We start from the raw sequence: 13,735 nt of genomic DNA, 5'->3' as shown, positions 1-13,735 counted from the left end.
AGTGGTTTCCCAATGGCTGCCATTAACAAGTGCCGGTACTTTCCACGTTCTGCAGCGGCTCCGCTTCACACGGTGGCCGTTTTGGGCGTACTGCTTCATTTGAGTCTTGTGCATTACCTCGCTGTGACCCATGTTGCCAGGGCAGTCTACAGTTGTACTTTGGAAGGGATTAATAAAATCCGTCATCCCGCCATACAACAGTGAGGAGTGCAAGAAACGCGTCCCCTTAATCGTCATCAGGTCTTTATTTTCCACTCGAGTTGCCATCAATAGGATTAACCGCCCTGAAGAGTCCGTGACCCCTCTGTAGTGAGTGAAAAGCTCCCGCTGCCAAGTGTGATCTCCATCGCTATAGCTTGGTGCTGTAGTCCCACGGAGGCCCTTAAAGTGCTCGGGCTAGGGGCCCGGCCCTCCCCGCTGACGGGGAGAGAGTGTGTGTGTTGAGGGGGGGATTCTGCAGTCAGAGTTTGGACATTTTTGATTTTGTGTAACTGTGCAGCATCCCTGTGCTTTGGGGTCTCGAGGGCGCCGAGGTGGGCGTTCAGTTCTTCCCACAGCTTTTGGCCACACGGTTTTGTAAGCGTTTATTTGATCTTCCTGTCATCTGAGCTCTGTCCGAACAAGCCTGGCTGTGCCAGATTACACGCTCTCCTCAGACTTGCGTAGACTAATGAGTAAGGAGGACCTCTCAGGTGTGTGTCTGTGTGGTAGCCAAGCCTCGTCCACAGCGATCATTATCCTTGGATGGGCCTCATCTTTTGTAGCTGTCAGATGTCTATCAGCCCAGCGCCACTACATAACATAACACTGCATGTGAGAAGTCAATTTGTGGTTCATGTGTAACGGTTATGGGTGAGGGATAATCTCATGCACTGATCACATTACACTGAATTGATTTTTGTTTGTTTTGTTTTTTTACTACTATTGTTTTTGTAACATAAAATGCTTCTTTTTACATAGTATACCAATTTAGTATAGGCAGAGCAGCTATGGTTCTAGGACGCTGAAAGATACTGGGGCCTTCCAAATCAGTGTTTGGCTTTATCTGTGAACCAATACACGGACAGAGTGCCTCAAGAACAGAGTGAATGGCCTTCAAGACATTTTAATCCTTTGCCATTATGTCCCAAGTCTGAGAAACTGCTTCTGTTGTGGTTCTTTTGTGGTTCTGTTGGCTGCTCTGCTGGGGCCAAGCTAAAGTGAGGCAAACCGAACGGCTCCGCTCCTCACGCCTGCCTATCGTTCTCACTAAGATGTTAGTTAAGTGTACCGAACTGCAGTAACGTCCGAATACATGAGCTCAGACACGGAAGGGGGTAGGGTGGGGTGTTTTGTGATGGAATCCGTCACTTAGCAAGGTTAGACACGTGCTCTGGCTGCCGTGCCACAGAGCTGGCTCTTCGCTGCGGTGGGAAGTCACGTTTACCTCCCGCCAGCCCTGGCTTCGAGCCCTGGGTAGGGTGGCTGCCTTCACCCTTCATTACAGCGTTTACCGAGTGCTTTATGGAGGACCCCCGGTGCTGACGGGGGGCCGTGGCCTGCGCTCTGCCTGGAGCGCAGGCCTGGGTTAAAGTGAGGCAGCCTCAAAGCGCAGCTCTCGCTAACTGTGACTGGCATACGAAGCATGACGCAGCCCCCGACAGCAGCATAGCCTGGGCGACCTTTCCGGCAGAGGCGACCCCTCAGCACAGCCTGAGTGACCCCCCTGCGCCACCCACTTCTAATATGATGATATCCAGGCACAAGTGCGCTGTTTTCGCTGCTCTTTTTGTCTACACTGGCTGCTGTTTAGGCATCCAGGTTTATTAGCAACGTACTACCTCAGTATATTTGCAGCGTAATTTCAGGGGCAGTTTTTAGGTGCAGTTGAGGCCTAATTCAAGACTAAAAGAGATCTCCTGTTGATGGTTGTTGACCTCCTACCTAAACGCACACAGTAGGTCTGTAAATCCTCCCTTTTATAAGTTATAACAAAGCAGCTGTGTCTCAAGGTGACTGAAGGGCACAGTGCTTTCGCTTGACCCGTGTCTTCCTGAGTCCACTTTGAAGACATCCTGTGCGTGAAGTGCGACCGCCGCATTTCACACTCTGTGCTCCACGCGCGCGAGCACACACTCTTGCAGTCCAATCCAATACCAGATTCTTCCGTTTTGATTCCCAGCCACCTGCTGCTGGTAGATCATTTTAATCGTTTTAAACTTCAAATTTCCAGGGTAGTGAAAATTTCCTATCTTGGTCTACATAGCTCATTCAAATGCAAGATTGGGTTGTTATTTTAGTCAGAGACACCATACGAGTCTGCAAACTACAGACAACCCACAGAGATTTTTGGACTGTTATGGCCTGAAGCAAAGACATACAGTTCAGCTCTAGAGTTCACACGTACAGATACACAAACCACACACACACTAAAAGCCATTGTTACTTTGGAAGTTAAATTTCAATAGGCTTTTTATTCCTTTTCAATAAAGTACTGGAATAACAAGTCCTGCCTCAGACAGAGATTTGCTGGGGCTTAGTTTGCCAGTTATAGTGGGCACACGCCTCTTTTATGCACCACGAACTGTGTGTTATTCAATACACACACACACACACACACACACACACACACACCACAAGGAAAAGGAGTTGATTGACATGCGTTCATCTTATTGGCAAACTGGTAAAACTGCAGGGATCGGAAAATGCGGATCTGCCGTCTCCCAAGGCACTGTGAATCCCTGCGGAGTAGTTCATGCCGGCGTTCGCCCTGCGGAGACACCGTTGCGTGGACGGACTTTTTGCGAGGCTTCCTGTGCCCCTTTGTTCTCTCTTTCCTATTCACACGTTCCTATTCATGGCCTGCGCCGGCGGCGGCGGCAGAATTCACTTTGCCTGCTTGTGATTCGCTTTTCGAGGGCCTCCGTCTGCCGACGGGGTGTGAATCCCTCCCGCGGTGACGCACGTCCACTATGGGTTGGGCACGAAACCGGGACAGCGGCCCAGACAGCTGTGTTGCCTGTGGTCCGAGCCCCTACCGCGCGCGGGGCCCAGGCACGCTGCGCCTGGAGGCGACCTCGATGCTCGCCTGGCCGAGATGTTTGGGGAGGGGGGGGTTGTCGTCGTTAGCTGCCAGATGGATTTGAAAGGTCGGGCCTTTCGCTGACAGCACGGCTAGAGTGTAGAGATTGGATATCTTAAACAGCAGTCTGCGAGAAACATCTTTTTATGCACCGAAATAAATGTAAGTGGAACCTTAACTGCCTAGTATGCAGAGGTAGACAGGCTCAGCGGACAAACGCCCTGCATGAGATCCCTCCAGCCACCTGGATTTGCTGATCATTTCAAGCCAGCGCGTAGATGTAACTAGAGACATCAAATGGACGTGACGACAACATCCGGAGGTTTGGGATGTTTAATTCGGATATCCCACATATAGAGTGGCACTGGCACTGAATGGACCTCTGTGTTACACTAGCCCTCAGACAATAACACATGCCCGTATGACAGATGGATCTGGAAGATAAATGAATTGTGTCCTAGAGTGTGTGTGGGTGGGTGTGTGATACCTAACCCCTAAAAGGACACAGCAAATTAAAACCATAGCCTGCTAGCTAACAGAGCAGACCACACTGATCTACAAACCCATAACATAAGTTGTTTTACTCACCCAATTTGGAACTTATTTGCTGTATTTAAATCTGGCATAGTGTACAGATGGAATGATGTTGCTTTCGAAAAGTAGAAAAGATGAGTATTTGCAGACCTGAGAACTGAAGTCATTTGTTGTTTTCACACCATTGTAAACATCCACATGGAGCATCATTTAAAGTGCTGACATTCTGCATTTAACCCATAGGTGAGGTATGAGGTAACATGTTTAATGAAATACAAACCAATGACATGTAATGACATGTATGTGACATGCAAAAATGATACCGATATAATTATAATACTAATTATAAGGATACCTTTCAGGCATTCTGGGAGCTGAAAAGCCAGACTTTCTAGCCTAGAACTGGATGTCGGGGTGTGTGTGTGTGTGTGTGTGTGTGTGTGTGTGTGTGTGTGTGTGTGGTAGAGGGAGCTGAATGAACTTCAGGAGCACTCTTCATGGATGCAGATGTCACCGAAATGACCTGAATGCGTGTTAATGGCATAGTACTGATCTGAACGAATGTTAATAGCATAGAAGTGACCCGAAGGGGTGTTCATGGCACAGAAACGCAACAACATAATCTCAGATTCATTCTGGTGAGCATGTAGGTGAACAGTGCTGACCTTTTCAGTCTGTGCTCTTCATTCATGCGTGCTGCTTGCAGAGTGCCATATGTGCAGGTCTCTCTTCAAGTGCAGTTTTCTCAAGGCTTTGTGATTTGGAGCTGCAAAGCAGACTTTGCATCATCCAAATCACTGTCTGGCAAGCATAGCTCACACTTCTGAAATCATAACCAAATGTGGCGGGAGACTGGGCTGGGAGTCGTGGGCTTTGCGCCGCCCCGGTCGCTCCCTGGGACCACGGGAGAGCTGCTTGGAGCCACTTGGGCCTTCTTCTGTTTGCACTCTAGCAAACGCTGGGCAATGCTTTAGTAGTAACCTGTTCCCCACCCCAGGACAACATGCTGCAAACATGCAAGTGTGTAGCTATATTGTGTACAAACAGTTTGTAGTTTATATTTTGTGCATATTGTTCATGTGAAGAGGGGCTGATGGGATTTGAGTCATTTTGAATATGGAAATCTACTACTGCTCACCAGTGTTGCCATCACGGTTATGAGGTTAAGGTTAAGCTGTTAACTTTTCAAATCAGTGCCCAATGGGTTGGGAGTGTATTTGTATCTTCAGTTTTCTTCAGTTTGACCCTGGTGCGTCTTCTGAGATGGAGGTGAAAGCCGTGTTGTAAGCGCAACGCTAGCTTTGCAGTGCAATGCTGTGACGAATGGACTCACCGCTTTTGCTAGCCTTCACAGTTCACTCGGCACTCGTGGAACCTACCACCCTGGGTAGGGAGGGGGGGGGGGTCTGTAAAGCGGTCATGCTTTCCAGGTGTGCGGGTTCGCTTTCAGCGCCCTGCCGGGCCTCCTTCGCTGCCCAAGCGGCGAGTGGAGCGCCCCGCTGTTTGGGGGAAGTTGAAGGCATGTGCTAATTACCCATCGCTGGCGTCCTGCCTGTTGCACGCTGCTAACGCAGCTACAAAACCAACAGGCATTTGTACATACACAACCGTCATTTGTAAGCCGACTAGTTGGGCCCACGCAGCGGTCAGGCCTCGTCGGGGAGTGCGTCCGCTAGAGTGACCGCTGCTGCTGATTTCTTTTTTAGGGTTATTCCTTTTTCAGTGGTGAAACATTTAGCCCCTCCTCCCTTTTTTTTCTGTTCGTCATTTTTGTGATGATTCTCAACATGCCCTTCATCTGAGCTCAGTGTGTCTTCACACCACAGACAGATAAAGCTGGTGTTAAGTATGTTAAGCAGTATGTTAAGTATCTTAATTACACACCATGCTGGATTTGTTCAAAGGGACACTTAATAGTTGTAAATTTGTTGGTGCTTCCATAACTATCCTAGCATCTTGGTTGCGTGTGTGGGTAGTGTGGTGTGCTTAGGGGAGCAGTAATGTGGCTTCACTCTCAACTGCAAGAGCTGCATCTTGGCAGGATGTGGAAATAAAGAGCTGACACCCCATGTGTGCCGTCATTGTTTTGCCAAATGCTGGATATCAAAATATAACCTATTACACAACTACTCCACATGATCCAATCTGATTTAAATGTGGTTTAGATCAGCATTTTGTTTTTGTAATGGTTTTTGTGCGTGTGTGTGGAGGGGTGTAGGGTGACCTCAGGTACAGGTAAATACGTTTTAGGGTTTTAAATGGCCGAACTCATCTAAGGGCAAAGTTCTTAAGAAGGGCGGTGGAAGGATTTGTTCTCGGCCCCGGAAGAAAAAGTGTGCGTGTGTGTGGAGGGGTGTAGGGTGACCTCAGGTCATGACCTCTAAGATGAATCGGAGTGTCGTCTGTGTCAGGGCTGAGTGCTTCATTGTTATCACACCGTTATTGTGATTTGTGAGTGTCATGTCAAGGATCGTGTGCAAGTTGACATAAGTGCAGTTTTTCCTTGCTGTGTAATGCGATCTGATGAGGAAATGGGAATTATCTGGAAACTTCAGTGTTTGGTTAGCTGATTATTGTTTGACTTCATCTCACATTTGTCAGACTTACGGAATTCTCAGTTACATGATCCATAATCCTCACGCCCTTGGTGGGGGAGGGGAAAGGTCACAAACAAGTCAGAAAGAAATCTCGCATCTCGACCAGCTAGTTCTTGAGTCATGCCTCAAGTTACACGTCAAGGAGTCCAGCACATAAAGTTAGTGCCCATAGGTTAAGCACATCGCATTGTGATCCTGTCAATACCTGGATGAAAGTTTCTTCTGGATTAAAGTCGGGCTACTGTGGATTAAATGAGCGAGTAAGATCCACAGATGTCTGCACCAAGGACCATGGTGGTAGTAGCAGGGTGATTTTTTTATTTTATTTATTTATTTATTTTTTTTGTGTGTGTGTGTGTATATTTAACTTATCATAAATCATCATAATATAAACGCTGATGGAGACTCCAGGGTAATCCTTTTCAAGATGTTTCTCGTCGTGCATTTTCTCAAAAACAAATGTACAGTTTGAATCCACTGCTGGGAGTCTACAGTCACAATGTCCCCTATTCATGCCCTAATCTACTGTCCTCGGTTCGTACCAGACAGTAGGAGCTAGACTAGTACGAAATGAACAAGGTTATCGCACATCACACGTTCCCTTCAACATTATGGTGAAGATATGACTTGCGATAATTGCATAAATATTTAGATGTGCGTATTAGCCATACAGTTCCTAGGTCTTTAACTGGGAGGCCAATGCCCCTAACATGCTGACGAAATAAACTGAATAAATAAATAATTTTCAAACTTTTATTGAGCAAACTGACTAAAATAACACTCATTTAAATAAGACAATTTAACTATAAAAACAATTTCTCTAGCTCCCATTAAAATATTTTCTTCTAAACTTTAATGTCACAGGCATAACTTGCAGTAAATGTGGAGAAAGCAAACGCGAGTCTCCAACGAAAACGAACCAGAACACCAGAAGCAACAACTTTCACAGAAACAAAAGGGGCTTATAAACAGCCCGACATGATGATAACAAATGTGCTTTCTCTTTTTCACCCATTTTCCTTACCCTTCTCTCCTTCCTCATCATCAAAAAAAGTACGATTTATCGGTCAGGGCTAGTAGGAGCTGCAGCCGGGCGCCGTTAAAGCTCGACCAGAGCTCAGAAGGGAGCTGTGAAGCTTCTCGAACCCATTTGCTCTGTGCGCACAGCCCTTTCCAACTAGGCCACAAGCCTGCTGTTGCGGGCGGTCCGCTATTGTTGGCCATCTCACTCATTTCAGCTTCTGCCCTCACGTAGGCCAAGTTAGTCACGTTTGTTTACACTTGTGCTAAACTCTGAAACTGCCAACAGCGACAGCGAAGCAGAAGTCTTCGTTCTGTTACCTATACTTGCCTGTATCTCTCTGCTCTTTGTATAGTGGTTATTTATTGTTTATAGCATTTTGTGGATTCTATATGGCTCTGATTTTTGCTCCCAGTATTGCTGGCTACCATACAGTACTTGCCCGTTGTAGGGGTCAGATGGACTTTTTTTTTTTTTTTTGTATATTGAAAATAAATAGATTTGGTTCACATGCTATGCTTTGATCAGGATAATTTTATGGATTTGGTTCACATGTTATGCTTTGATCAGGATCATTTTATGGATTTGGTTCACATGTTATGCTTTGATCAGGATCATTTTATGGATTTGGTTCACATGCTATGCTTTGATCAGGATCATTTTATGGATTTGGTTCACATGCTATGCTTTGATCAGGATCATTTCATGGATTTGGTTCTCATGCTATGTTCTGAACAGGGGAATTGGTAGTGGAGTATTTTGCTATGTTGCAGTAGATGAGAGAATTTGATGGTACAGCTTCTAGGTGTACCAACATGAGAGGCCTTATTAAGAAAATGACTAAGAAGTCTACATACATGTACATACATTAAGATCCAAATCCAAACTATTTTTATTTTTTTATTTTATTTTTTTAAGTGAGCTTCATTCTTTTGGCATTTTTATTATTAGTCACCTGTTGCAGTGCTGGAAAATTAAATCGGGACTATACTGGGATGTAAGAATTTTGTGCTGACTAGATATCCCCTCCCATTCAGGGAGACCCCAACCACACAGGCCTTACCCCCTTACCTGTGCAACAGACCCTGTAGCTCCGGGAGTGCCTCTTTCAGGACAGATTCCAGGCTTGGCTGAAACATCGTTTTGTCCCTGTTTTGGGAAGCTGCATTTGCTGGACTTTTTGGTATTTATCATGGCCTTGCAAATTGAATTCTGAGCTGTAAAGTCCAATAGAATGGATTTCCATTTACACACACACACACTTAGTAGTTTCACCTTGACTGTAATTTATATTCTTTTATGCCATAATTGGTGAGTGATTTTGAAAGTTTTACTGATTTCAGAGGTGGAAATTCCACATAAGCCACACTTACTATTTTTCCACTCTCTCTCCCCGATGTGTGCGTGCATGTGTGTGCACTGGTCGAGAGAGAGCCCTCCGATTTCCATTAGAATAAATCTTGCAACTTTATATGATGAAAAAATATCAGAACAATAACAATAAAGCACGTGTTTAGGACAATAACACACACTTGTCAGCTTTCCTATGGTCATCATAACACATCACATTCAGGAATTCTAGAGTATTCAAACTACACAACAATAAGACAGAGAAAAACTTAGTGAGAGGAGGTAGTGAGTTAAACAGAAAGAGTGAGAATAACAGAAGTATAGATTTCATGTTGTTGTTCTTCTTCTTCTTCTTCACGCTCACTTAGAGTAAGGCATTGTCTAATCATCTACATCTGTGTGTGTGTGTGTGTGTGTGTGTGTGTGTGTGTGTGTGTGTATAATCATTAAATCTTCTCTCAGACTGCAAAGTGGAGCCTTTACTATTTTTAACACATCTGTTTGAAGTCAGCTCCTTAACTAAAGTCCTTCACAAGATGGATCCTTTATCCTGATGATGAGGATGACCGCACACCTGTATGAGGTTAATGACAACCTTCCCGCTCTCAGACCCATGAATGGCGGGAGCTGCTTTACTGGGACCTTCACCACCTGTCCAAGGCCAGATGATCTTAACACTTGGAATGAGATAACAGAGAGAGAATTAGATAACCGTGGGTGAGGTGGTAACATTATTGTTGTTCACGAAGCACTTTCAGCAACCTGATTTTGGAACCACCATACATCTGTTTCGCTGATTGATGAATTGGCAGTTTGTTGTCCTGTTTCAGAGTAGAGGATCACAGTCTGCACTCTGTAACAGGACAATTCTGTTCATGAAGGATAACTGTATGACACGTGGCCTTGCAGTGCACTCACAACACGAGCATCATTGTTACGGATGACATATAAAACTAAAGACAATATAGACAGTGGCAGAAAACAGGTTTTGTGTTCTTACATCTCAGTTACACTGATCACTTTTATGCACAAGCACATGCGCTGTGGTAAAAGAAAAATGGCATTTTGTGCCAAACCGACCTTTTGAAGTGCACAATTGGATGTCTGTAGAATCAGTGCTCATAAAATATTGAAAAATGACGTCACACATTTGGTAGGATCCAGAACGGATTGGGCTGGTTGGGTTACTTAAGGTTATCAGGAGAAGGGGGAAAACAGCTTGCTGCAGCTTGTGCTGTTGGCCATGGAAGTTCTGAACTTGAATCCTTGTGGCGTTAAAATCTCCCCCTCTTGTTTACAAGTGATTTCACTCATTGTCAAATAAGAGGCCGTTGGAAATGGCGCACAAAGAGATAATGATATCTCGCACTTGAAACAGTCCGAGGACCAGTCTCTGCACGTCTGCGCTGCCCTGGGAGACGGTGGGTGGGTTTGCCCTCCCCTGCAGCTTTCTGCAAAACCTGTACAGAACCAAACAGGTTTGAATCTCTGCAGACCCTTTGCCCTTCCTGTGCATCTGTTAACATCTGCCTGTCAACCGTGGCAGAGGAAACCAGTGGCAGCCAGGCTGTTCTCCCAGGGCTGTGTGTCGGGCACGCCTTGACAAGCTCACCCATTAATAAACACGGTGCCGTCGGACGCCTGGGTCTGTCGAAAACCCTTTTCATACTTTTAGGCTCAAATTAGCATGTGTTGCACATAGCGGTGATGCAGAGAACTTGGTCCTAACCAGCATCTGTTGGCAGCATGTGATGTAAGGAGACTGACCAGCTCTCACACGCTCAGAGCGTGGCTTTCACACACTCGGCGCGTGGCTGCAATTTTGTTTAATGGCTTTTATTCTTTATTAAAAACCTGATGTGAGTGAACTGAAGCTGTGCATATTGGATTGTATTTGTGCACTGTGACGCAATTACTTGAGATTTTCTTAAATGAATCAGTAAAAATATGGAGCCCATGATGAATTCTAGCAGTTCCACCATCATGGCTGGAGCTTTGGCAAGGCAAGCATGCACCATTTCAAGGCTTCCTTTGTCTTGCTATGCTTTGTGTGTGGTCTTATTCTGTCCGCAGTCACTATGATGATTAAGTGAAGATGGTTTGTTTTCTAAAAGAACACTTACGTTTCTTAGCAGATCAGATAAGAGACACGTGCTGTAATAACGATGATCTAAGATGCTTATCTGTTCTAAAAGAAGCAATTACAAGATGTCAGTTCTAACCTTGTGAGACTTCACAGTTTCAGTGCCCATGCCCCTAGTTCAACACTGTGTGCATGCCTGTATACATGCTCGTGTGTGTGTGTGTGTGTGTGTTCTGTGTTCTGAACACTGTCTAAACACTTCAATTAAAGTTACAGGAAAGTTAAATGTTCTGGCAGTCTATTGTTTTGAACTCTGAATATGCTGTGTAGAATCACAGAACTTCTTTAAACAGAGACTTTGCGAGAATGTGGAACCACATTTGAAGAGCCGCTTCTCATACAGAAATGTAGATAATGGTGAACCAAAGATTTAAAAAAATTTAAAAAAATCATTTTTTTTGTGTGTGTGGTGAAAATTCTCGACTGTGGTTAACTGCACTGGCGCTGGGATATTGGCACATCCGTCAGTAAGGTCTATGGATGAGGCACGTGTGTGGTTGAGTCTGTATTCAAGGCTCCACAGCTGGACTGTACCATTTGTTTACCATATGAGTGTGTAGTCTTTGGGACCTTCTATTCAGTGTGCTGCTGAACCTAGCAAATGTGGTAATGGGCTTAATTCCACTTCCCTGGATTGGTGTTTGTATCTGGGGGCACTGGGCTGAGCTTACAAGCAAAGCCCCTTCTCTCTCTCTCTCTCTCTCTCTCTCTCTCTCTCTCTCTCTCATATCCCTAGTTCTCTTTCTGCTCTCTCAGCTGAAGCTAGTCCTGTTAGCTCAATTCTTAAGTCACACGGGAGGTCTTGGCTGTCTCCTAAAAATGTTAATACCTCATAAATAATTAAGCCACATGCCCACCTTCGCCGCAGTATGGCTCAAGATGCTTTTTTTTTTCCCTCCGTTCCATTTTAATGTCAGTTTCCCTTCAGTTGATGGATCCTGAAGGCCTCTGATGTTAAGCCCCTGGGCGAGTGTGAGCGAGCTGGTCGGTGGTGCATGGAGGTCTGCTGCCGATTTTGTTTCCATATTCGCTGATTCTCATTGTGGGTTTGTGGCCAGAAAATGTCTTCCAGATATACTGGAAACTGGATGAACTCGTTGACACCGCTCTTCTAAGACATCATGAGAAAAGATGTCTTTCGCGTCCCATTTTATTCTGCGGTTGTTTGCGGTTAATGTGATCTGAAAGGAATGATGTATGCTGGCCGTTTTATACTGAGCTGCCGGAGCTGTTAAGTCCCTTTAAAACAGCTGCACAGGCAAATACGTTTTAGGGTTTTAAATGGCCGAACTCATCTAAGGGCAAAGTTCTTAAGAAGGGTGGTGGAAGGATTTGTTTTCGGCCCCGGAAGAAAAAGTGGGCGTTCCTTTAAACATCCTCACACTGATGGTTAGTTAGTCAGTTTGGCTCTGCAGTGCGACTCTCGCAAGAGTGTTGAGACTCAGCCCGAAGATGTCAGAGCCGCAGACGCGCAGCCTTTGCGCTAGACGGAAGGGCAGAGGACAGAGAAGCGCTGTCTGGCTGGAGAGCTGCGCATATGCGAGCGCACTGAGACTGTCGTTCCCATCGCCCAGTTCTGCCCAGAGCACCAACTCGGGGTACGGTTCTCACCCTCCTGTCCGACGCACTGACGCAGCTCAGGGTTCTCATGACACCCGATCTAGCGTGACGGAACCCGAGAGCCGCGTCCGTCTCTGGTTGCCCGCCGGGGAGGAGGGCTAGGCTGCTTCACCCTCAGCCCCTGCGCTCGAGGGCAGGCCCCTGCTCGGCGCGCGCGCCGTCTATTGCCGGCAACAAAAGCTGAATGTGAAAAAGCAGGCGGGGTGAACGCACGAGTCCGCCGGGCGCTCTACAACCGACGCGTCTGCGCGTCGAGACGTTTAGTGTGTAAAAAAAAAAAAAAAAAACCCAAACAAACCGCAAGTCATTCCATCACATAACATTTCAGTCAAGCATGGTGCAGTTAAGCAGACGTTTTGCATGTCTTTAAAGGACGTTTGCACGCGCAAAGCCCTCACGGTCTCTGTCTCTCTGCGTGTAGGACCCAGGATACTGGATCCAGGTGCACCGGCTGGAGCACGGTGACGGGGGCATCCTGGACTTGGACGACGTGCTGTGCGACGTAGCGGACGACAGAGACAGGGTGAGTGGGTCTCGCTGGGGCGAGGGCGTCCTCCGCGGACACGCTGCAGGCTTCCATGCAGAACTGTCCCGGGCCTCCGTCGTCTGTATCCAGGCTCCCAGCCTCAGCTCCTTCTTGGTCCAGCCGCCCGGCGGGGGTGACGGGAAGCGAGACGCAGAACTCGGGGGGGCTCTCCTCTGCACCGGTGGTTGGTTTGCTTGTTGCAGCTGGCCGCATTCCAGCAGAGTTTGCCTGTGTTTAGTAATTGTCAGGAAGTGGCTCATGCGGTGATGGCTATCTTATTACTTCCTCCTCTCATTTTCTCCCGGTTGTTGTGCAGCAGGCCAGATCCGCGTGTGTGTGTGTGTGTGTGTGTGTGTGTGTGTGCTGGCAGTTTGTCTGACCATGTTTCTCTAGTGTGTAGGGCATGACTGAGAAAGCAGAAATGTTGCGAACTTCTGTCACTGATTCCTCAGTCCAGTGTGTGTGTGTCCTCTTAACGTGGTTAACCACTGTTCTGTCCTTGAGCGTAGGCCCTTTATCTATCTATCTATCTATCTATCTATCTATCTATCTATATATCTTACTTCCGTGCTGTGTGTGTGTGCTACCTGCATCAATGCGATGAGTACTTCTGGCGTTCACTCTCCAAGCTAATCACCCTGTCTGGTCTTGCTTTGGCCTGGTGCTGGCTAGCATGCTAAAGAGTTAGCACCCTAATCAGCTAGCGCAACTTTGCTTCTTCTAGTTGGTAGTTTGCACTTCTGTGGTTTCCAGCACGCAGCCAGCTGAAATCTGTCTGGCGTGTGCTGTCTGCTGCTGTTTATGGGCTTGTCATTCGACATGTCTGAGGGTTGCCGTGCTGGCGAACAGACGTGCGCGGCGTTGGGCACCGGTGAATCCACCG

At 46.6% G+C, this 13,735-nt stretch overlaps 1 protein-coding gene across 5 annotated transcripts in view; it reads left to right on the top strand.

Annotated features, from left to right (window-relative positions):
* The window catches only part of pard3aa (par-3 family cell polarity regulator alpha, a), a 275,373-nt gene that overhangs the window by 20,381 nt on the left and 241,257 nt on the right, over positions 1-13,735 (top strand). For all 5 annotated transcript variants that reach the window (XM_035531038.1, XM_035531039.1, XM_035531036.1 and 2 more), the window contains exon 2: positions 12,748-12,849. In XM_035531038.1, the coding sequence (XP_035386931.1) occupies positions 12,748-12,849 (102 nt within the window). The remainder of the gene's footprint in view (positions 1-12,747; positions 12,850-13,735) is intronic.

The sequence above is a fragment of the Electrophorus electricus genome, chromosome 10 (assembly GCF_013358815.1).
Source record: "Electrophorus electricus isolate fEleEle1 chromosome 10, fEleEle1.pri, whole genome shotgun sequence".
NCBI lineage: Eukaryota > Metazoa > Chordata > Actinopteri > Gymnotiformes > Gymnotidae > Electrophorus > Electrophorus electricus.
Note: the sequence above shows the minus strand (reverse complement) of the source record. Positions and strands in the feature narration are given on the sequence as shown.